The sequence below is a fragment of the Notolepis coatsorum genome (assembly GCF_963971535.1).
Source record: "Notolepis coatsorum genome assembly, chromosome: 1".
In the NCBI taxonomy this organism is placed as follows: Eukaryota; Metazoa; Chordata; class Actinopteri; order Aulopiformes; family Paralepididae; genus Notolepis; species Notolepis coatsorum.
The window spans coordinates 311,813,017-311,837,950 of NC_140165.1; the positions used below are offsets into that span (position 1 = coordinate 311,813,017).

At 47.4% G+C, this 24,934-nt stretch overlaps 1 protein-coding gene across 1 annotated transcript; it reads right to left on the minus strand.

The window, feature by feature from the left end:
• Positions 1-100: 100 nt before the first annotated feature.
• actmap (actin maturation protease) lies at positions 101-18,261 on the minus strand. Its single transcript, XM_084326655.1, has 7 exons — positions 18,150-18,261; positions 17,568-17,779; positions 15,530-15,598; positions 15,145-15,269; positions 4,090-4,222; positions 1,971-2,041; positions 101-1,202 (listed from the first exon to the last, which is right to left on the minus strand). Exons 2-7 carry the CDS (start codon positions 17,747-17,749, stop codon positions 865-867), a joined length of 918 nt encoding a protein of 305 aa, XP_084182781.1. The 5' UTR covers positions 17,750-17,779; positions 18,150-18,261; the 3' UTR covers positions 101-864.
• Positions 18,262-24,934: the final 6,673 nt, after the last annotated feature.

The following is a 24,934-nucleotide window of genomic DNA, read 5'->3' on the forward strand; positions in this document are numbered from 1 at the left end:
TTTATTTTCCTCTGCATATCGTAAGGTCACATTCTACACAATCACACTTATTCAAGATGGCAAATAATTTAATAAAAATGTCAAACATACATTTTATAAAGAATGCACATGGCTTTTAAGTACAAGCACATAAAAAGGTTCAGAGTTCATGGATCACTCAGCAACAGAATTGTTTGTAATTTTTCCAGGTAACTGATTTGTAGAGAATACATCAATCGTATAATTCTACAAACATTCACTGAAACCATCAACATGTTGTAAAATGATTGATTCTTGTGAGTTAGTAAACCTTTCTCCGACAGCACAGACTCCACAGAACCGCATCTTGTTAAACACCGACTAGTATGGGGCGACAGTGGCTCAGGAGCGGTCGTCTGGTAATCTGAAGGTTCCCGGTTCGATTCCCGTGCAGCTTGTCGAAGTGTCCTTGAGCAAGTGTCCTCTAATTGCTCCCGGTGAGCAGATTGGCACCTCGCATGGTCGCCTCTCCCGTCGATATGGGTGAACGTGAGGAACAGCGCTTTGGATAAAAGTAGGGATGTTCGATATTGGCTTTTTTACCGATATACCGATATTGTCCAACTCTTAATTTCCGATACCGATATCTACCGATATATGCAGGGTTACATTACATATCTCTTGTCGTGGGATTAACAACATTATGCATACTTTTGACAATTAATAAAAATAAGAATTGTTCTTACTTGCTTGCCTGGGTAAATAAACGTTAAATAAATATAAAATTCTTATTTTTATTTTAATCGATACAGATAATTTCTGATATTACATTTGAATGCTAATATCGGCCGATAATATCGGACATCCCTAACCTTTTACCATTATTTAATAGTGTGCCCGCTCCCGTCACTCTGTCCGACTGTGCAGCAGCACCACCTGGCCCGCCAGCCCGGCCTCCACCCCTCCCCGGGGAGGAACCACGTACTGGGTCCCGTCACCGGCCCTCTGCGGGTCCAGCTCCTTCAGCTGGCCGTTGCTCCGGGCCACGCTGTCCAGGCGCCACAGCTGGTAGCGCAGGCTCTTTCCCTGCTTAGCCAGGGCGTACGCTTCCGTGAGGCCCGCGGCGGGGTAGCCAAGCAGGGCGGGGTCGGCGTCCTTCCTCGGCAGTAGAAGCCAGGGCAGGGTGACGTCGGGCTGGGTGTGCTCGCTGCTCACACTCCCCTGAGCCAGGCCCAGGAGAACACCTGGGAAGGAGGGCCAGGATGAATGGATGCATCACACAGAGAGAGTGTTATGTCCACTATGCGGTTATTACTCTTGATGTTAAATCTATCTATGGTGATACAATGTGTCCATGAATATGTCATGCATATATTATACCCCCAGTAATTATATCCTAATGTGTAGGTTTGGGTACCGTTCACATTTGAACCCATACCAGTTCCTGGAATTCGGTATGGGTTGGGTACCCAACGGCCAACGGTACCTTTTTTCGGTACGTAACTTACCGAACTCTGACCTTTTAAGGGTACCGACCGAATTACATCGGTACTACCGATTCAGCTAGATCCATCTGTACTACATTTGGGTACCTTTACATGTTCAGTATAAGAGTGTAATATGCTAGACAAGAGGGAGCCTTTTCCACAAATATTCGTGTCCCGTCTCTTGGGTCTTTAGAAAGATCAGAGGAGTTTGATAATATTTACTGTGAGGATGGCCAGATAATGTTCATATGTAAAACACTACATGATCATGCGATTTATTTTGTGTGGTGTGTGTTACAACAATAAATTACAATATTGAAATTGAGAAGTTTGGACTTGTTTTTTTTTTACAACTGAAATAAAATTAAAATGTATTACAGAGAGAGTTAAGTACTGAAAAAAGTTTTAAAATACCGAATTCTGGTACTGGTATCGATTCAAATGTGTTACAGTCCCCAACCCTAGTAATTATATCATATGTGGACATAAATAAAGGTGTGTGTGTGTGTTGGTGTCCAGTCTCACCTGAGGCCACAGCCCAGTGTGCCCTATGACCGCTCCGTTGACACGGCTCATGGTTGAAGTCCTCATCATATCTGTGTATTTTAGTCAAGGAATCCTGCCTTCTGGTCCTCGATATCAAGTCATGCCTTTTTCGGACCGATACTGCTTTTCATTCTGCGTGCGTCTCTAGGATATGGGATGAGAACGGGCCGTCTCTAGGATACGGGATGAGAACGGGCCGTCTCTAGGATACGGGATGAGAACGGGCCGTCTCTAGGATACGGGATGAGAACGGGCCGTCTCTAGGATACGGGATGAGAACGTGCCGTCTCTAGGATACGGGATGAGAACGGGCCGTCTCTAGGATACGGGATGAGAACGGGCCGTCTCTAGGATACGGGATGAGAACGGGCCGTCTCTAGGATACGGGATGAGAACGGGCCGTCTCTAGGATACGGGATGAGAACGGGCCGTCTCTAGGATACGGGATGAGAACGGGCCGTCTCTAGGATACGGGATGAGAACGGGCCGTCTCTAGGATACGGGATGAGAACGTGCCGTCTCTAGGATACGGGATGAGAACGGGCCGTCTCTAGGATACGGGATGAGAACGGGCCGTCTCTAGGATACGGGATGAGAACGGGCCGTCTCTAGGATACGGGATGAGAACGGGCCGTCTCTAGGATACGGGATGAGAACGGGCCGTCTCTAGGATACGGGATGAGAACGGGCCGTCTCTAGGATACGGGATGAGAACGGGCCGTCGCTAGGATACGGGATGAGAACGGGCCGTCGCTAGGATACGGGATGAGAACGGGCCGTCTCTAGGATACGGGATGAGAACGGGGCGTCTCTAGGATACGGGATGAGAACGGGGCGTCTCTAGGATACGGGATGAGAACGGGCAGTCTCTAGGATACGGGATGAGAACGGGCCGTCTCTAGGATACGGGATGAGAACGGGCCGTCTCTAGGATACGGGATGAGAACGGGCCGTCTCTAGGATACGGGATGAGAACGGGCCGTCTCTAGGATACGGGATGAGAACGGGCCGTCTCTAGGATACGGGATGAGAACGGGCCGTCTCTAGGATACGGGATGAGAACGGGCCGTCTCTAGGATACGGGATGAGAACGGGCCGTCTCTAGGATACGGGATGAGAACGGGCCGTCTCTAGGATACGGGATGAGAACGGGCCGTCTCTAGGATACGGGATGAGAACGGGCCGTCTCTAGGATACGGGATGAGAACGGGCTGTCTCTAGGATACAGGATGAGAACGGGCCGTCGCTAGGATACGGGATGAGAACGGGCCGTCGCTAGGATACGGGATGAGAACGGGCCGTCTCTAGGATACGGGATGAGAACGGGGCGTCTCTAGGATACGGGATGAGAACGGGGCGTCTCTAGGATACGGGATGAGAACGGGCAGTCTCTAGGATACGGGATGAGAACGGGCCGTCTCTAGGATACGGGATGAGAACGTGCCGTCTCTAGGATACGGGATGAGAACGGGCCGTCTCTAGGATACGGGATGAGAACGGGCCGTCTCTAGGATACGGGATGAGAACGGGCCGTCTCTAGGATACGGGATGAGAACGGGCCGTCTCTAGGATACGGGATGAGAACGGGCCGTCTCTAGGATACGGGATGAGAACGGGCTGTCTCTAGGATACAGGATGAGAACGGGCCGTCTCTAGGATACAGGATGAGAACGGGCCGTCGCTAGGATACGGGATGAGAACGGGCCGTCGCTAGGATACGGGATGAGAACGGGCCGTCTCTAGGATACGGGATGAGAACGGGCCGTCTCTAGGATACGGAGATGAGAACGGGGCGTCTCTAGGATACGGGATGAGAACGGGGCGTCTCTAGGATACGGGATGAGAACGGGCCGTCGCTAGGATACGGGATGAGAACGGGCCGTCTCTAGGATACGGGATGAGAACGGGCCGTCTCTAGGATACGGGATGAGAACGGGCCGTCTCTAGGATACGGGATGAGAACGGGCCGTCTCTAGGATACAGGGATGAGAACGGGCTGTCTCTAGGATACGGGATGAGAACGGGCCGTCTCTAGGATACGGGACGAGAACGGGCCGTCTCTAGGATACGGGACGAGAACGGGCCGTCTCTAGGATACGGGATGAGAACGGGCTGTCCGCCACAGAGGTGCGTCAGGATGGCGGTGGTGTTGTCCTCGCGGCTCATGCCCCCTGACAGCAGCTCCGCCCTGCAGCGGCAGACCTCCTCCGCCAGCAGAGCCATGCTGTGTGCTGGAGAAACAGACATCTCATCACAGCTGTGTTCTTCTGTGATTAAAAAGGAACCGTCTTGGGGCGCCCCCAAGTGGCGAACCATGTAACACGCTGCGTCGCGAAGCGGCCGACCCGGGTTCGATTCCCGGACCCGGCGTCCTTTGCCGAATGTCTTCCCCCCCGCTCTGTCTCCCGTTCTTCCTCTCTCTCTCTCTACCGGACTGCCCGGTAGTAAAAACTATAAAAAAATCTACCAAAAACATAATTTAAAAAATAAATAAAAAGAACAGTCTTACTTACAGTCTTTACTATTATGTACCCTATTAAAAATGGTAAATGGTGCATTTATATAGCGGCTTTTTATCCAAAGCGCTTTACAATTTGTTCCACATTTTACCCATTCACTCACACATTCACACACCGACGGCGGAGGCGACCACGCGAGGTGCCAACCCGTTAAGTGTCTTGCTCGAGGACACTTCGACACGCTGCCGGGGAGGAGCGGGAATCGAACCGGGGACCTCCGGATTACCAGACGACTGCTCTACCTCCTGAGCCACTGTCGCCCCCCACTATGCTACTATTCTTATACTACTACCTACAGTATGTTGCTAATATGTCTATACTACTAACACTCAAGCTCGATACTATTGGACGAACAACGCCACTGACCCTTAGCTGCCACAGATGTACCCCACCTGGTGCCATGTTGTTCACAATCTGTAAGTCGCTTTGGATAATAGCGTTCAGCCAAATGACTCACTTGTAAATTGTAAACTATGAGACAGCTAGACGGGGAAATAATCAGTTGTTCACATCTGCCCGGTTCTGCTCGTCGAATAAATCAGCCACGCCTGCTCTGGATGAAGCTAATAGGGCCTGAGGAGCAGGGATGACTGCACATAGTTTGTGCAAGAAAGCGATCAGTTCCCACAGGTTCAATCAGCCTCTTCCCAGATACACTCGAGTAGTTCTAACATGTCAGCCAATTCCATCTGCTCTGGCTTGTAAACATCTATCTTCTTGCCAGCCAGCCATCTTCAACAAAGTAGAGCGTGTTCTGCACCATCCTCCCGGTGTCTCTGTGCTGGAGGAGGGCCCTTTAAAAAAAACACTTATGTGACCTGTGACAGGGCCAACTCTGGTCAATCACTATCATCAGTTGATATATGATACTGGCCGATGCCAAAGATAAATAAATAAATAAATATCACTATCATCAGTTGATATATGATACTTGTTGTGAAGGATCAGATTAAACCGAATATGTATATTTATTTATATATATATATTTAATTGTATTTGTATATCGTTTGATATCCCCTGTATATTCCTTGTACAATATGCATTGAATATCCCCGTTTCTACTAAACAGCCCATAATAGTTTCATTCTACCATTGGACGAGAACCTGGCGCCAGGTTGCCATACCCCTAGGTTCAAGTTCAATCGTGCCGCCTAACATGTCGAGGCAACCCCCGGTTCCGCGCAGTAATATGCCGGGCGAAATACGTGTGGTACTATTTGTTCATAGCGCATATATATATGGCGCTCGTAAAGTAGAACTTTCTTTTAGTCCAGTTCTTTACCCTCCAACAGAGTGACAGACGCAAAAGCCTCCCCACGATGCACGTGCGGTGTAGTAAGGCCTACTTGGCCCAGAATAGGCATTGAGATATCGTGTAGATTAATAGTTGAATGGTCATAGTTTGGCACCATACCGTCGAGTTGGACGTATTCTATTAAGCTAATAATAGTCTATTTATGTATGGTGCATCGTTCGGTTCGAGTTCTACAGTTATCAGTACCCCCATCGTTCCTGACGTTATCTGGACGCTTATCCAGGCTGGTCAGACCCCTAGTGGTGATTGCATCCGAGGAGCTCCGGGTCAAGAGCGACTGGACCTGTATATTGGATTACTCTACCCGACGACGGCGAGCCTTCCACGGCTCTTGGATTATGCTTTATGTGCTTTGATTATTCCATGGATAAAGGCCAACACTGTCGAGTGTTGGAATTACCCCCCGGAGAGGACTACAGGTGAGGCGGCGCTCTACATGTGAGGTCGCACCACGTCTCTCCGTTGTGGACCGGCAGATACCGTTCCACAGAGGGTCCAGCTGCATTCGTCTGCGGCCCGAGGTTCTGTGGGCACTGGGTCTAAGACTTTGGATTCTCCCAAGACACCGTCGGCCAGATGGGATACCGCCAGCGACTTCTCTAACCCCCCCCTCCTACTGTCTTACAACCAGCGGGACCCGCCCCCCCCTTAGTGTATCCAGCTATAATCATTTAAGTACTATTGCTATCGTTTCCTAAATATTCCAGGTTGTATACTTACTCCCTGCGCAACCAGAGATTGGACATTCAATGTTGATTTACCTACGAATACTCATTTGCCATAAAAGTGCATACTCAACATTTCAAATCATAAATGTAATTAAGTGAATGTTGTATACACCCTTTGCTGTATTAAATATTCGATTTGGTCCATTTGTGTTGGTTCGTTTCATCAGGTGGGAAAGTGTTCATCATACTTATATCTTGTACTGGGTGGCCAGAAGTTAAAGTACATGAGGTAGTGGTATTAAATATCATATCTAACAATACAGTCAGGGAATTGTACCCCTCAGCTACAATTGGTCCTTCGAGCCGGATGGTAACTAGTGTAATATTAATATAGTGTTATTAATATCGAAATGGCCTATGATGAACACTCCACGAAACGATCCTCCTAACCTAGAACGCCCGCGGCGCAGACGACAGACACCTCAGTACTTAGAGGCTTACACTGTCAGTCAACTACCTAGCCTTCGACAAACGGTAAACGTAGTAAAAGTAGAAAGTAAAATTATGTCTGACCTTAACGACCAGGTTTCCCCGACCACAGAGGCCCTAGTAGGTCCTAATGTAACTGACCAAGCCCACGGTGGGGACCAGGAGGGAATTGACATGCCTTTACCCCCCGCCACTACTAAAGAAGTAGTCCCCGACACGCCCCGGGAGGAAGATAGCCCTACAGAGAGGGAACTCTGCACGGAAGAAGAAGAGGAGAGCGCCGAGGAACTAGAGCTCCAGGACTCCCCAACGAGTACCCCCAGGAGCGGTTCACGCAGGAGCGGCTCACCTCCACTACCGCCTTCCCCCAGCGAAGCAGAGAGGATACTACAACAGGCGTTCCTCGTCAGCCTGACAGCCTCTACCGAACGCGATCGGCTCCAAGCACAGACGCTTAGCGAGCGCGAACGTCTCCAAGCCCAGGCGACCAGCGAGCGCGAACACCTCCAAGCACAGCAACGGAGCGAAGAACAGCGCACAAGTCTGGAGATGAGACGCTTCCAGATGGAAGAGAATATGGCAAGAGACCGGGCCGACGCCCAGCGCGCCGCTGCCGGTGCCCAAAGAGACGCAGAGCGCGACAGACTACAAGCGCAACTGATAGAGCAGCTGATCAAAAGGACAACTCCCTCTCCCTCCGCCAGGGGCTCAAGGAACTCGTCGAGACAGCAGTCAAGAGCAGCGTCACCGCAACGAGCAAGCGACCCTGAACTTGACCAACAGACCGAGTCTAGACCCCCCGCAGACCCCCTTCCCATACCGGTCCAAGCGAGACCCAGCTACAAGGAAGGAGCGGCCTACACTGCGGAGAAGCTAAATAAACGATTACAAGATCTGGAAGATTTGATAGAAGAAGAAGAGGGAGAAGAGGAGAACCAAGCCCGACGACAGCACAGTACTCCACCGGACCAGGAGGTCCCATACAGTCCAGGCTATACCCCCGCGGCGCTGCGCTACAGACCCCCGACTCTATTTACGGGTGAGCACGACGCACGACCAGCCCCGAGGAACAGTACCTGGACCAGCGGGCCATGGTACCCTGCCAGTACCAGCCCACAGCGAGGCGCAAGAGGGGACTCGCCCAGGAGGTCTCTCCCCCAACGCTCGCCGATGTATCAGCCATCCCCAGCGTCATACAACGCCACGCCGTCATTCCCCGACTTCGCCTATGAGAGTCGAGCACAGTACACGGAGCTCCGGATGTGTTTAGAGACAATGATGGTGGATGTCGTTGATGAACGCCACAAGTATGCAATATTATTGAAGCACCTGAAAGTACCGCGAGCGCACAATATAGCGCTAGCCTATGCTACCTCCTCGACCCCATACACAGCGGCCCTTGCAGCGCTGGATCAAAGATATGGACGTATATGGGATTACGTAATCCAGGAGATAAGGCATATTGACCGCCTACCCCCAGCCACAGACAATCGCTCACTAGATGACCTGTCAATCAAAGTGCAGTCCCTGGTGGGGATGCTGGGAGCTCAACGGGAGAAGGGCAGGCATGAGCTGTACGCCAACTCTAACGTTGAGAGGATTTTGGAGAAGCTGCCACCCGCAAGACAGGAGCGCTTTCGGCGGCAGAGGGACTACCGAGATCCCGACGGCCCCGAGCCATCCCTCCTTGATCTGGCCGACTTCTTGGCGAGAGAGGTCAGCAGCTTACGACTGGACACCTTCGGGCGGAGCACGCCAAGCTCCAGAGAGGGACCCAGGAGAATAAGTGATGGAAGAAGATCGGTGACTGTCATGCACCAATCAGAGTCAGTACCGAGCAGTAAGAGTCACAGCACCCCCTCGAGAAAGGAGAAGTGGAAGATAGCGTGTCCCTACTGTGAGAAAGAACACTGGCTGTCACAATGTGACTCATTCACAAAGATGAATGCAGAAGAAGTGAGCCAATGGATAAAGTCCAACCGGCGCTGTTATCGATGTGCGCGGCCCCACATGGCAGCCGAATGCTGCCTAAAGAAAAGGTGCAGCCGGTGCGATGGAGCCCATCTAGATATACTACACGATAGTAACGGAAGACGGCCTACACCTGCACCACGGAGCGGCACCAAGGCAAGTGTCATGTACATTGACCCCGCCAGCAGCAACGGAGCTCAAGTGCTCTTAAAGGTAGTCCGTGTGACATTGAGCTACCAGAATAAAGTCATGGACACTTACGCCGTCCTTGATGACGGGTCAGAGAAGACCCTTCTGCTCGCCTCCGCTGCGACTCAACTGGGACTGCGGGGGAGCAAGAACGAAATGACGATTCGGACAATAAGAAGAGATTTAAAGACGATAAAGGGCGAGAATGTCTCCTTCACTATCGCAGCCAACGGGCAGCCAGAGCGACGGTACAAGATCACAAATGCTTTCACCAGCCAAGAAATAGGACTCTCGCAGTACACCTACCCTGTCACCAAGTTGATGGATAAATATGTGCACCTGCGCCAATTACCTATCCCGCTCATAGATGGCGCTACCCCGACCCTGTTGATAGGCTCCGACCATGCAGAACTCATAGTCCCGATTGACCGGGTCCATACAGGTCCCCGGGGCTGTCCTGCCGCAGTCGAGACCCGCCTAGGATGGACATTGCAAGGCCCCCTCGCTAAATCTCTCAACCGAACCGCAGCCACTAGCTGCTTCCACTCCAGAACGACAGAAGAAGACACCACTCTCCTGCAGCATGTCGAGAGGCTATGGACCCTAGAGACAATGCCCTTTAAGAACGAAAAGAAAGACATTCGCTCTAAAGAAGACATTTACGCCATCCACCTACTCGAGCAGGGGACAAAGAGAGTCACAGTCGGCGGAGTGATGAGATACGCAACTCCACTCCTGAGGCGAGAGGGAATGCCCCCCTTTCACGCAAAGAAAGACGCCACGGAGCGCTATCTACTGAACACAGAGCGGCGCCTAGCCAAAGACCCCGCTCAACAGAGTGTGTACCGAGCTGAGATTGAGAAGCTAATCACAGCGGGACACGTAACAAAGATTGACATTAAAGAGGCCGATCAGACGACCGAATCATGGTACGTGCCGCATCACAAGGTCCATCACAATGGCAAGGATCGCATTGTGTTTAACTGCAGCTACCAGATCGGATCCCAAAATCTGAATAAAGAGCTCTTGCCCGGCCCCACACTCGGCCCCTCCCTACTAGGCGTGCTACTGCGCTTCCGCCAGGACAAGGTGGCTATAAGCGGGGATATCAAAGGGATGTTCTTGCAAGTGAGACTAGTAGAGGAGGACAAGCCTCTGCTACGGTTCCTATGGAGAGAGAAGATCGGAGATGAGAACCCATCCATCTACCAGTGGGAAGTACTCCCCTTCGGAACCACATGCAGCCCGTGCTGTGCTACATTTGCACTACAGAAACACGTCACAGAGGACCCAGCAGCAGATGAAGAGGTCCAACACAGTGTGAAGAACAGTTTCTACGTAGACAACTGTCTACAAAGCGTCTCGACTCAAGAAGAAGCCGAGGCTCTCCTAATCAAGTTACGCGCCTCCCTAATCAAAGGAGGCTTTGATCTCAGGCAGTGGGCCAGCAGTGACCCGCACGTATTGCGCAGCCTCTCCTCCGCAGACAAGGCTGCCAGCAGCGAGACCTGGATGGCGACAATCCCAGGAGAAGCCCAAGAAATGACACTAGGATTAGTCTGGCGCTTCAAAACAGACTCGCTCCACTATAGACACAAACCCTTGGCTCCAGAGCAAGGAAGGTCGGCGGCGATACCGACCACCAGACGGAGTGTGTACAGAACACTCGCCAGACAATATGACCCGTTGGGATGTATTCTACCTTACACCACCAGGGCAAAGATGATTGTACGAGCACTATGGGACAAGGACCAGGGCTGGGACGACCCAATACCCGCACACCTTGCCTCAACATGGAGAGAGTGGGAGACGGAACTCCGCTCACTCCCAGGTGTCAATATACGCCGCAGCTACTTCCCATCCACAGTGAGGCCAGAGACATGCGAGATTGAGCTACACGTCTTCAGCGATGCCTCCGAAGTAGCCTACGGATCGGTTGCTTATTTGCGTGCCCAAGAGATGGGAGGAGAGATACACACTGCTTTCATACTGGCCCGCTCAAGGATAGCCCCACGTAAGCAACAATCTATCCCACGTCTAGAGCTCTGCGCAGCCCTCGCAGGAGCGCATCTAGCCACGTTAATCCAACGTGAACTCACCATTCCGGTGCATAGAACAATCTTGTGGTCAGATTCCACGACAGTACTCACATGGATTAAGTCTGATTCATGCAGATACAAAGTCTTCGTGGGAGTCAGAGTCACCGAGATTCAGGAACTAACAGAAGAAGCAAGCTGGAGGTATGTGGATACCAAACACAACCCAGCTGACGTCATCACCCGGGGAATGTCCCTGGATGACCTAACCCGTCGCAACATCTACAGTGACGGACCAGCATTCCTCCAGCTCCCGGAAGGAGATTGGCCTACGCCCACCCCGAGGGAAGCAAGTAGCGAGGAGGCTGAGAACAAGAAGCCTATGTTCTGTGGACTGAGCACTGTCGCCTCCACAGACCCGAACATAGATGACTGCATTACCCTAGATAGTGCGCAACAAAGGACATTCCTGCGGCACCACCCAGAGATTCAGTCCACCACTGACATGTCAGCAGCTGACTACGAAGAAGCAGAACTTCTTCTACTACAACGAGCCCAGAGAGACTCGTTCCCCGATGAGCTAGACTGTCTACAGGGAGGAAACCCCGTCCCATCAGACAGCAGACTGATTCACCTGGCACCAGAGAGTGACGCACATAATCTCATCAGAGTGGGTGGTCGCCTGCGGAGAGCCCCCGATCTACCAGATGACATTAAGCACCCGATCGTCTTGAACAGCCGACACAAGGTCACAGAGCTGATCATAAAGAAATACGACGAGGATGTGCACCACGCAGGAGCAGAGAGAGTCTTTGCGGAGATCAGACGTCGTTATTGGATATTACAAGGGAGAGAAGCAGTACGGCGCTTCCAGCGAACCTGTCTAGACTGCCGTAAGTGGCGCGCGCAGCCCAGCATACCACGGATGGCTGACCTACCCCCCTGTCGCCTCCGAATCGGCGACAAGCCATTCCACTCCACAGGCATGGACTGTTTTGGCCCGTTGTATATAAAGAGAGGAAGAGGCACCGAGAAGCGGTGGGGTATTGTATTCAAATGCATGACCACCAGAGCGATACATATCGAGCTCCTTCCGACCATGAGCACAGACTCATTCCTTATGGCCTTCCGGAGATTCATATCACGGAAAGGACAACCGTCTACATTGTTGTCTGATCACGGGACCAACTTCAAAGGCGGAGAAAGAGAGCTGAGAGAGAGCTTCCAAGCTATGGGCCCAGAACTTAAGACCCACCTCGCTCCAGCCCAGGTTGACTTCCAGTTTAATCCCCCGAACGCACCCCACTTCGGTGGAACCTGGGAACGAGAAGTACGTTCTATAAAGACAGCCCTGTATGCCGTACTCGGAGCCCAGACTGTGGCAGAGGAAGTCCTAATGACAGTCCTCACGGAGATCGAGGGAGTATTGAACTCAAAGCCCCTCGGTTACGTCTCCAGTGATGTAGCAGATGTCGACCCAGTCACCCCCAACACACTCCTAATGGGGCGGCTGGACCCCGCGCTACCCCAGACAATGTACAGGCCCGAAGAAGCGAACGGCCGAAGAATGTGGAGGTACAGCCAAGTACTAGCTGACAAGTTTTGGAGCAGCTTCCTACTTCACTACCTACCGTCTCTACAGACCCGCCAGAAGTGGGTAAAAGAGAGAGACAATTTGACAGAAGGAACAGTCGTCATGATAGTTGACCAGTCACTCCCCAGAGCTATGTGGCCGGCTGGCCGCGTAAGCAAAGTGATCACCGGTGCCGATGGCAAGGTCCGAGCAGCTGAAGTACTCGTCCAAGGGCGCACCTACACACGGCCCGTGGCGAGGCTCATAGAACTGCCCCGACTCCCAGATACTATCGATGATGACCATGACCCTATGACTTTGTGAGTTGACTGACCTTACAGCGGACCTTGAGTGGAAGACAGTGCGGTTAATCTGTCTCTGCTTAGCTAATTAGGTGGGACTAATTAGGGGGCGGCTGTTGTGAAGGATCAGATTAAACCGAATATGTATATTTATTTATATATATATATTTAATTGTATTTGTATATCGTTTGATATCCCCTGTATATTCCTTGTACAATATGCATTGAATATCCCCGTTTCTACTAAACAGCCCATAATAGTTTCATTCTACCATTGGACGAGAACCTGGCGCCAGGTTGCCATACCCCTAGGTTCAAGTTCAATCGTGCCGCCTAACATGTCGAGGCAACCCCCGGTTCCGCGCAGTAATATGCCGGGCGAAATACGTGTGGTACTATTTGTTCATAGCGCATATATATATGGCGCTCGTAAAGTAGAACTTTCTTTTAGTCCAGTTCTTTACCCTCCATCAGAGTGACAGACGCAAAAGCCTCCCCACGATGCACGTGCGGTGTAGTAAGGCCTACTTGGCCCAGAATAGGCATTGAGATATCGTGTAGATTAATAGTTGAATGGTCATAGTTTGGCACCATACCGTCGAGTTGGACGTATTCTATTAAGCTAATAATAGTCTATTTATGTATGGTGCATCGTTCGGTTCGAGTTCTACAGTTATCAGTACCCCCATCGTCCCTGCGCAACCAGAGATTGGACATTCAATGTTGATTTACCTACGAATACTTATTTGCCATAAAAGTGCATACTCAACATTTCAAATCATAAATGTAATTAAGTGAATGTTGTATACACCCTTTGCTGTATTAAATATTCGATTTGGTCCATTTGTGTTGGTTCGTTTCATCAGGTGGGAAAGTGTTCATCATACTTATATCTTGTACTGGGTGGCCAGAAGTTAAAGTACATGAGGTAGTGGTATTAAATATCATATCTAACAATACAGTCAGGGAATTGTACCCCTCAGCTACAATACTGGTCGATACCATATTGGTCGCCGACATAGTACATCCCTAATATAAAACTAACTCCAAGTAGAAAAGAGAACTTGTTAACAAAGTCTTAGCCCTATTGACATATTGAACATAGTTGAGTTGAATCGCATTATGTTGTCAAAACACAAGAGGCGAATGGCCTTAACACTTTGGATGCCAGCCGCCAGTTGAGTGCCGCCAACAACATATAGCGTTTGTTTGTCGTATTTTTTTTATTGGCGATTTGAATTCATATTTCATCAATCGAGCCTCACGCTAGTGTTGCAGTCTCTCTGAGCTCAATTGGGAAGATACCGCCCCATATCGTCTCTCCCTGTGTAACTGCACCCCATTCGTTTAGACTGATGAAGGGGGGGGGGGGGGGGGGGGGGCAGTTTCCTCATTTTACTTTTCCGTCAAGCCAACTGAAGAGACCAAGTTATCGCCGGCCCTCAGAAATGCGTGGATTATGTATTTCCAGCACCCAACGCTGAATCAATAAACACGATCGATATTTGGAATGGCGATCAGGAATTGAAATAATCTTTTTGGATAACATCTGATATGAGGTAAGGAATCTATTTTACCAGTCTTGGGATAATCAGAGCTTTTTTCACAGATATATCAACGTGTCCCATATGTGTGTGTGTGTGTGTGTGTGTGTGTGTGTGTGTGCGATCAGGAAATGAGAGAATCGATATTTCAGCCTGCTTCTATAGCGTGCATAAGTACACATATACTATCGACAATCTAGCGTTTATTTGAAAACGATTAATAAATAGGCCAAAAAATGACAACGTTTTTGTGTATGCCAGAATATTCCAGTAAATGCCGTTTATCACGGAATCTATATATTTTCCTGAAAAACGAGGGCTTTTCAAAATGCTACAAAACGGAAATTAACCGATTAAAAAACAATCCGTTTCGACAATGTTGACTGCAAACAAGTCATTGATAAGCGACGGGCAGATTAGACACATAGCCATCATTTAAAACAGAGATTATGCGTTCACAACGCTATCATTGAAGTGGGTGCTGGCATTTAACGGGGTTTTACCATGTTCACCAGTGGTAATCAAAATGTTAAAAAGACAACGTTACCTGAGAACATTTCCCCCTGAACAGTGTAGCCCCTGGTCAGAGCTGTCTGGACAATAGTCTCCATGGCAACGCCCAACTGGGGCTGGCGTAGGTGAGCTGCCATCCATAGCGCCACCAGACCACACCTACAGTAAACAACACACATCACACCTGGGATCACTACTTCATGTTAAATGACCCAGAATAAAGAGTACTCAACAAATGGAAAGATTTGGTATTCAATTTCACCCATCTAATAGAATAGAAATACTTTACCTAATACGTAATCATGTTACATCGCTGGTTTCCCCAGGGAGTGGTTTATAATCATGTTATATCACTAGTTTCCCCGGGAAGTGGTTTCTCCAACAAATGGTGATAAAAGTGCTAAAGTTGATTGACTTACTGTGGACCGTCTTGGATGAGGGAAGGCACATATTTGTTGAACAATATCCACTGCAGGTCCTTCCTAAAACTGAGAAAATGACATAACTCAGTCACCCCACTCTTTACTTTAACTCAGTCACTCCACTCTTTACTTTAACTCAGTCACTCCACTCTTTACTTTAACTCAGTCACTCCACTCTGAACTTTAACTCAGTCACTCCACTCTTTACTTTAACTCAGTCACTCCATTCTGAACTTTAACTCAGTCACTCCATTCTGAACTTTAACTCAGTCACTCCACTCTTTACTTTAACTCAGTCACTCCACTCTGAACTTTAACTCAGTCACTCCACTTTGAACTTTAACTCAGTCACTCCACTCTTTACTTTAACTCAGTCACTCCATTCTGAACTTTAACTCAGTCACTCCATTCTGAACTTTAACTCAGTCACTCCACTCTTTACTTTAACTCAGTCACTCCACTCTTTACTTTAACTCAGTCACACCATTCTGAACTTTAACTCAGTCACTCCACTCTTTACTTTAACTCAGTCACTCCATTCTGAACTTTAACTCAGTCACCCCACTCTGAACTTTAACTCAGTCACTCCACTCTTTACTTTAACTCAGTCACTCCACTCTGAACTTTAACTCAGTCACTCCATTCTGAACTTTAACTCAGTCACCCCACTCTTTACTTTAACTCAGTCACTCCATTCTGAACTTTAACTCAGTCACTCCACTCTTTACTTTAACTCAGTCACTCCACTCTTTACTTTAACTCAGTCACTCCACTCTTTACTTTAACTCAGTCACTCCACTCTTTACTTTAACTCAGTCACTCCACTCTGAACTTTAACTCAGTCACTCCACTTTGAACTTTAATTCAGTCACACCATTCTGAACTTTAACTCAGTCACTCCACTCTTTACTTTAACTCAGTCACCCCACTCTGAACTTTAACTCAGTCACTCCACTCTGAACTTTAACTCAGTCACTCCACTCTGAACTTTAACTCAGTCACTCCACTCTTTACTTTAACTCAGTCACTCCACTCTGAACTTTAACTCAGTCACTCCACTCTTTACTTTAACTCAGTCACTCCACTCTGAACTTTAACTCAGTCACTCCACTCTTTACTTTAACTCAGTCACTCCACTCTTTACTTTAACTCAGTCACTCCACTCTTTACTTTAACTCAGTCACTCCACTCTTTACTTTAACTCAGTCACTCCACTCTGAACTTTAACTCAGTCACTCCACTCTTTACTTTAACTCAGTCACTCCACTCTGAACTTTAACTCAGTCACTCCACTCTTTACTTTAACTCAGTCACCCCAATCTGAACTTTAACTCAGTCACTCCACTCTGAACTTTAACTCAGTCACTCCCCTCTGAACTTTAACTCAGTCACTCCACTCTTTACTTTAACTCAGTCACTCCACTCTGAACTTTAACTCAGTCACCCCACACTGAACTTTAACTCAGTCACCACACTCTGAACTTTAACTCAGTCACTCCACTCTTTACTTTAACTCAGTCACTCCACTCTTTACTTTAACTCAGTCACTCCACTCTGAACTTTAACTCAGTCACTCCACTCTGAACTTTAACTCAGTCACTCCACTCTGAACCTTAACTCAGTCAATCCACTCTTTTCTTGTTCCTTTGTTTGATAGACAAGTACATAGTTTGTAGTTTAAGTAGTTAACTACACCTGAAAATAGAAGGAAAATAACTACAATAACTTTGCACATTTTAAACACTGTAGGAAATAAGGCTCCGGGGGCCAACATTCTGAACTTAGCCTGGAACCAGCACTGTCTGTCTGCTACTCACAGTCCTGGAGGACCCTGATGTAAACAAGACGAAAGTCTTTCTCTGGTCTGCATCCCCTTAACAATTGTGTGTATTGAGCTGTACTGTATTGTACCCATTCTGCAATCTGTTAATAAAGTTTTCAATCAATCAATCAATCAGTCCACAATTTACAGCAAAATAACAGTTGTTGCGTGCAAAGGTCTCGTGGCTGTGCAATTTCAGTGTCTTCCACAAACCTACTCTCCCTCTGAGTGAGCAATATGCGGGCCTCTGCATGGTCCCCCTCCACCGGGCTCCTGCCTGCAGCTATGGCCTGGTACAGCTTCTTCTTCCCAGCATCTGGTACTGCAGGGGGTGGAGGTCCTGGTCCTGGAGGTGGTGGTGGTGGAGGAGGAGGAGGTGGCATAGGATGCTCCATTGACACTTTCTCCTGAGTTCTACTTGGTTTCTGAGAGAAGCGAAAACAAATGTGCACACATCATTTGATATGAATGAATGAATGAAAACTTTATTTAACAGATTGCAGAATGGGTACAATACAGTACGGCTCAATACACACAATTGTTAAGGGGATGCAGACCAGAGAAAGACTTTGGTCTTGTTTACATCAGGGTCCCCCATTTTCAATTCATAGTGACATTTATGACATACACAACATACATGACATTTATGATACACTTTCTTTTAGCATGCAAACTGCCATCTGAGTCATTACCAATTATATAGGTAGCCTACAACTGACTGACTGACTGACTGACAGAGAGACACACTTCAACATTGGACTAGTAACTAAACAAGCGGGGCACGGCTAACGTTACCTATGACATAGCCACGGTTGTGGTGCGCAAATCAGACAGAAATGTAGAGTTAACTGGCCATATATTACACATAATACTTGAGCTACTTCTCAGCTTTCGGTCCGTATTTGGTATCGTTCCTTCAATGAGGTTAGCGTTGACCAATGAAATCTGATGCTGGACAAGAACCGGAAGTGATCATATCAACGCGAGATTTGGTGAGAGACAGAGTCGGAGTCATATCATCGCGAGATTTGGTGAGAGACAGTCGGAGTGGCTCTGGCGGTTCTGCGAGCGTCATCACATTATCACTTCCGGTTGAGCGATTTTGCCTTCAAAATAAAAGCGCAATAAATGCTCTGTTTGATTGATTGAGTAAAAACTTTATTAACAGATTGCAGAAGGGGTACAATACAGTACAGCTCAATACAAACAACTGCTAAGAGGATGAAGACCAGAAAAATACTTTCGTCTTGTTTACATCATGGTCCTCCATTTTAAATTCATCAAGACGTTTAGAGACATATGTAACAGATGGTACCGTGAAGCGCAGTCACAAAGGACTTCAGATGTTGTGAAGTGACTGGGGTGAGTAGCGGTGCTGTGGGTTAAACTAACTCTCATCCTCAAAAGACACATAGACACGTTACAAAGCAGTAAGTTCACTTCTTGGTATAGTGGTCTGTGCTGTTGCCCGCGGCGTGGGAGACCCGGGTTTCGAAACTCCCTCAGGGCATCGAAGTTTAAGGTGACGATGTCACAACCGTTACACATAGAAATATACGGTACTATGTAAGAAAGAGAGAACATCATAAAAAATTTAAATCAAAAGGGGAAGAAAATGTACATTAGAGGGCGTTTACCGGGGCCAGTTTCTAATTGCAATTATTATACACCTGCATATAACCCATATAATTCTGTATGATAGCATGTACAATAATGCTGTATATAATATAATATACTGTATAAGTATATATATTTATTCTTACCGTATATATATCTATCAACATCTGTCTGTACATAAGTTACCTGCTTACATATCCCTTACCTATACTCTTACTAGTTATGCTACTGGCCAGTATGACTTACTACCATAGTGTCTTTATACCTGTATCACTGGTCATATTAATACTACAACTCTGTACATACATCTGATTAGCACTATTACTTAGTACTAATTTATATATTTCATATCCAGTTTAATCACCTGTACATTGTATATTGCTGTATATATACCATAGTCCCCTCCATACTCATAGCCAAGCTCAGGGACCTGGGCTTGGGCTATGACCTCTGCCAGTGGGTCTTGGACTTCCTGACTGGCAGACCCCAGGTGGTGAGAGCAGGCAACTGCACCTCCTCATCCATCACCCTCAACATAGGGGCCCCCCAGGGCTGTGTTCTGAGTCCCCTCCTCTACTCCCTGTACACACACGACTGTGTGGCTCAGCGGAGTAGCAATACAATCATCAAATTTGCTGACGACACAGTGGTGGTGGGCCTGATCTCTGCCAACGACGAGAGGGCCTACCTGGAAGAGGTCAAGGTCCTGGCGGGATGGTGCCAGGAAAACAGCCTCTCCCTGAACGTCAGCAAAACAAAGGAGATGATTGTGGACTTCAGGAGGTCGGGGGTCAAGGACTACAGCCCCCTCAGCATCGACGGGGCACCGGTTGAGAGAGTCAACAGCTTTAAGTACCTCGGAGCCTACATATCCGAGGACTTGACATGGACCACACACATTGACAGTGTTGTGAAGAAGGCACGACAACGCCTCTACTTCCTCAGGCGCCTAAGGAAGTTCCAAGTCAGCCAGAAGATCCTTAAGAACTTCTACTCATGTACAATAGAGAGCATCTTGACCGGCAACATCACCTCCTGGTTTGGGAATAGCACTACACAAGACCGAAGCAGACTACAAAGAGTGACACGTTCAGCCGAACGCACAATTGGAGGGGGGCTCCCCACCCTCCAGAACATTTACTACAAGCGTTGCAAGGGCAAGGCTAAGAGAATCATTAAAGACTCCAGTCACCCGAACAACTGCCTCTTTGAACTGCTGCGGTCAGGCAAGCGATACCGGAGTCTCAAGGCGAGCACAGAAAGACTCAGAAGAAGCTTCTATCCCCAGGCCATCAGGCTGCTAAACGAACAATGAATGAACACTACACAACAACAACCACCAAACGCACATAGCACACACATCCACACGCACACACTCACTTTAAACAAACACACTGTAGCACCCACTCCACACACTTTATAGCACACACCCACTTTAAACAAACACACTGTAGCACCCACTCCCCACACTTTATATTTATTGATGAAGGATTGCACTACAACTCGTACACCTTACTGTAAATTGTACCTAAAATTGTACCTCATCCCATTTCTGCTTTGCACTAGATAGTACTGTACATTAGTACACTGCATAGTATTGTGTATTGTATATTATATGGTAACTCAGAACATTGTACATATGTCTATACCGAACACTGTGACCTCATTTTTCTTCTTCTAAATTCATGCTATATTATGTTATTATGTTATTTGATACTATCTTGTCTAGCACAGTCTCTGGAGCGTAACAGTAAGAAGCATTTTGTATGAAAGTATTCTGTACTTCTGTATGACAACTATTAAAGAACTTGAACTTGTTGCACTTTACTGTTACATTTGCACTCTGGTTGGATGCCAAACTTCTTTTTGTTGTACTCTGTACTTGTGCTCTATAATGACAATACATTTTAATCTAATCTAATAGGTGTTATACTCTAAGATGCACGTCAACTTCTGTTCACCAAAGACAAAAATGCACTAAAGAATAAATCACTGTAGGCGGCTGGGTGGCGCAGCGGACATTGCGCTCGTCACCAACGCAAGAGACACCGGGTTTGAATCCGGCTGTCGGCGTTGCCTCCGGCTTGGGCCGGCCGTCATACTAACTCAATTGGCAGAGTTAGCGGGTGGAAGTCGATGCGTGGTAATCTGGACGTTGTGGACAGCGACTCCTACAGGTCAGTTGGGGGACGCCTGCACAGCAGAGACAGGAAATGGCGAGGGTAGTGTGAGCCTCCTACACGTTACACCTCGCCAATGAGAGTCCACGCTGGCAGGTGAAAAGATGTGACAGGCTGCCTCCTCGTGTATCGCGTGTCAATACTTTTACCAACTAACTTGCATTTTTCCGCGATCTGATTGGCCACTGACGTTTCTGGTCATGTGACATCTGCGCCAATCGTGTGACGCCTGTTTCTATTACTGGTTAAGCTTAGGCACTCTTTCGAAGTTGGTTAAGGTTAGAGTTTGTCTTAGAGCAGGGCGATAGAACACCAGCCCTGATTCCAAACTCTAACCTTAACCAACTTCGAAAGAGTCGCCTAAGCTTAACCAGTGATATAACTAGGCGTTAGGTCGTTTGCAGGCTGTTAGAGGCGGAAATAGGCGCAGAAACAGGCGTCACGCGATTGGCGCACATGTCACATGACCAGAAACGTCAGTGGCCAATCAGATCGCAGAACGCAAACGCAGAACTGGAAGTTTGTTGGTAAAAGTATAGACGCGGACCTGATGCAAGGCTTCTATCCTCCCTACAACCGGCCAGTGGGGGGCATATGCGAGCAACGTTCAAGACGGGAGAGGGGAGAATTGGTACAGCGAAATTGGGATGGGAGAAAATAGAAAAAGAGGAGAAAAAGTGGATAAAAAAAAGAAGAATAAATTACTGTAAATTCCTGTTCACCAGGTGGCAGTAAATCTTTAGAACCTCTAACCTGTCAGCCAAAAGTTGAAATCCAGTTAATTTAACCTTGTGTGGTGTTCGCATTTTAAAACAATAAAGCCATAACAATTGATGAAATAATACTTAACATATGTTAACTTTATCTCAATTACAAGCAATCTAGACCACACATATATAATTAATATTTGCCATTTACCTCTGCTAGATCACATTTATCAGACAGGCAGAAAGCGGCCATGCAAGGCAACATCGGGAGCAATTAGGGGTTAAGTGTCTTGCTCAAGGACACTTGGACACGCTGCACCTTCTGACTATGCGACCGCTCTACCTCCTGAGCCACTGTCGCCCCCATGGTGCAGCCTTGTGCGTCTCACGTCAGCGTCCTCACTGTATCCCCAACAACCTGGAGACGCAGGAAGGCCTACAGAGTTGCGTTTAGCCAACAAGTCGAGTCTTGATTTTGAAAAAGGCCATAGTTGACTGCATAGCTCAATGTCTTCCTGCTGCCATGAGCGGTGGTGGTCTTGGCTGCCGTTCTCTCTTGTCTTGCTGAGGTCTCTTATCTTATACCGCATTTTTGTTGGCTCACATTTAGACGCTGATTGAAAAGGCCATTACACCTTTATACTTACAGTAGGGGATCGGAGTATGAAAAGATGAAAATGTTGCGGTAGCTTTGCCGTCTTGAGCAGACTTGTCTCTTTCTACAGCCGTTGGATGTTTTCCCATATAAATTATGTTCTTCAGCTTTGAATAATGTGCAGCATCATATCAACATCAATTCTGTGGTTTTGGTTCTTGAGAAATAACAAGAACCAACAAGTATAAGCTTCACTTACTGCAGTACTTCTCGTACTCTGGTTTGGTCTTGATGGATATAATGGCAAATGGACTGCATTTATACAGCAGCTTTTATCCAAAGCGCTTTGCAACTTATGCCTCACATTCACCCACGGTGGTGTAGTGGTCAAACACTGTCGCCTCACAGCAAGAAGGTCCAGGGTTCGATTCCTGCTTGGGGACCAGGTTTCCATGATGCCAGTTACCCAGGTGGGGGATCTCCCAGGCCTTTCTGTGTGGAGTTTGCATGTTCTCCCCGTGCTCGCAAGGGTCCCCCCACCCAATAAGATAAACCCAATGGAAAAACATGCACAACAACAAGATCGCTAACGCTGTGGTGTCCTTGACGAAGACGGACAGGAGCACTTGGATTGGTCCCCTGGCGCGGCTTGACGCCTGTCTGCTCCCGGCTGCCCTTGGGGGGGAAGGACGACGGGATGGGTTAATCGCAGAGACGAATCGCACGCATGCATGCATCGCATGCGTGCCGATTGATGACCTCTGAGCAGGTCCTAAATTATTTTAATTTTTTTCACTCAAACATCCACACACTGCCGGGAGGAGCCGGAATCTAACCGGGAACCTTCCAGATGACCGCTCTCTACCTCCTGAGCCACTGTCACCCCAATGTAGGATAATGTAGGAGAGAATCCCTGCAAATGCACTGAAAGAAGGTCTGACCATATCGGAATGCTTGTAAGAAAGTTGGCAAACAGTTTTGTTGTGAACAATAATAAATATGAATGGACATGTATGCCAATAGTATATAATACTATTGTGTTACATAGATACATAGATATACTCAGAAGAAAAGACTAAAATGTTTCGTTCTGTGCTAAAAAATTTGGCATTCTAGCTAGAACGACTGGACTACAAATAAAGCAGTTCAAGCAGTGCAAGGGACTAAACACGTTTCGCAATTATGCCACATCAATGTGGAACGCCCTACCCAAAGCCGTAAAGGAATGTGAATCACTACCCACCTTCAAAAACACTCTCAAAAAACACCTACGGGAGACTGCAATTCAACACTGGCCCCTACAAATGTCCTAACCCAGTTGTACAGTAAATGACCAAGTATGGCTTTGTCAGTATTCCAATGTACAGTGTACAGTGTCCCCCACCCCCCTCCAATGTACAGCCCCCCACCCAACCCCACCCCACCTACCCAACCTCCTCCAATGTACAGTTTCTACGTCAAATGTATATACACTCTTTTTCTTGACTCCTTCTGTATCACAAACAGTACTGTATTTGCAAATCTAGGTTGTCATAAATGTATAGATGTAGCAGTACTGACTATCTGTATGTCGTGTGTGTCATATATGTTATGATGAATTGAAAATGGGGGACCCTGATGTAAACAAGACGAAAGTCTTTCTCTGGTCTGCATCCCCTTAACAATTGTATGTATTGAGCTGTACTGTACTGTACCCATTCTGCAATCTGTTAATAAACTTTTCAATCAATCCATTCAATCAAGGAACAGTGATTACAGTCAGAGAGAATAACCGTTGGTGTGGACTTTGGATTTTGTCATTCTACATGCATCTCCAGCAAAAAAAAAATTAAAAGGTAAGGGGAAAATATAAAAAGCATAATATGGATTCTATAAATTATGTCCAACATGTGTTGAGTTTGTAATGGCATACATTTGTATAGAGCTTTGACATGGCCCAATTGAGCTGACTCCTCCAACCTAAAAGTAATAAGGTTTGCCTTTTTAAAAACATGAACAACACTTAATTCTACGAGGCAACAGCTTGATATTAAATATGTATTTGTATTTTCCTACATATATCTACAGAGTTTGATTTGCTGCAATGCTTTATTTCGTATGTATATTTCTCTCCCACCCACCCACCCCCTCCTAATGTAGAGTCTCCTCCCCACCGTATGTATATACTCTCTGTCAGGATCTATGGGTAACAGTACTGTATATTTGCATATCGTATATGTCACAAATGTAACAGTATACCTGTATGTCATAAATGTCATGATATCATATTATGTTGTGTATGTCATAAATGTCACTATGAATTGAAAATGGGGGACCCTGATGTAAACGAGACGAAAGTCTTTCTCTGGTCTGCATCCCCTTAACAATTGTGTGTATTGAGCTGTACTGTACTGTAACCATTCTGCAATCTGTTAAATAAAGTTTTCATTCATTCATTCACTTGAGAGCATTTATTCTGAAAAATGTTGATCGGAAGTCCAA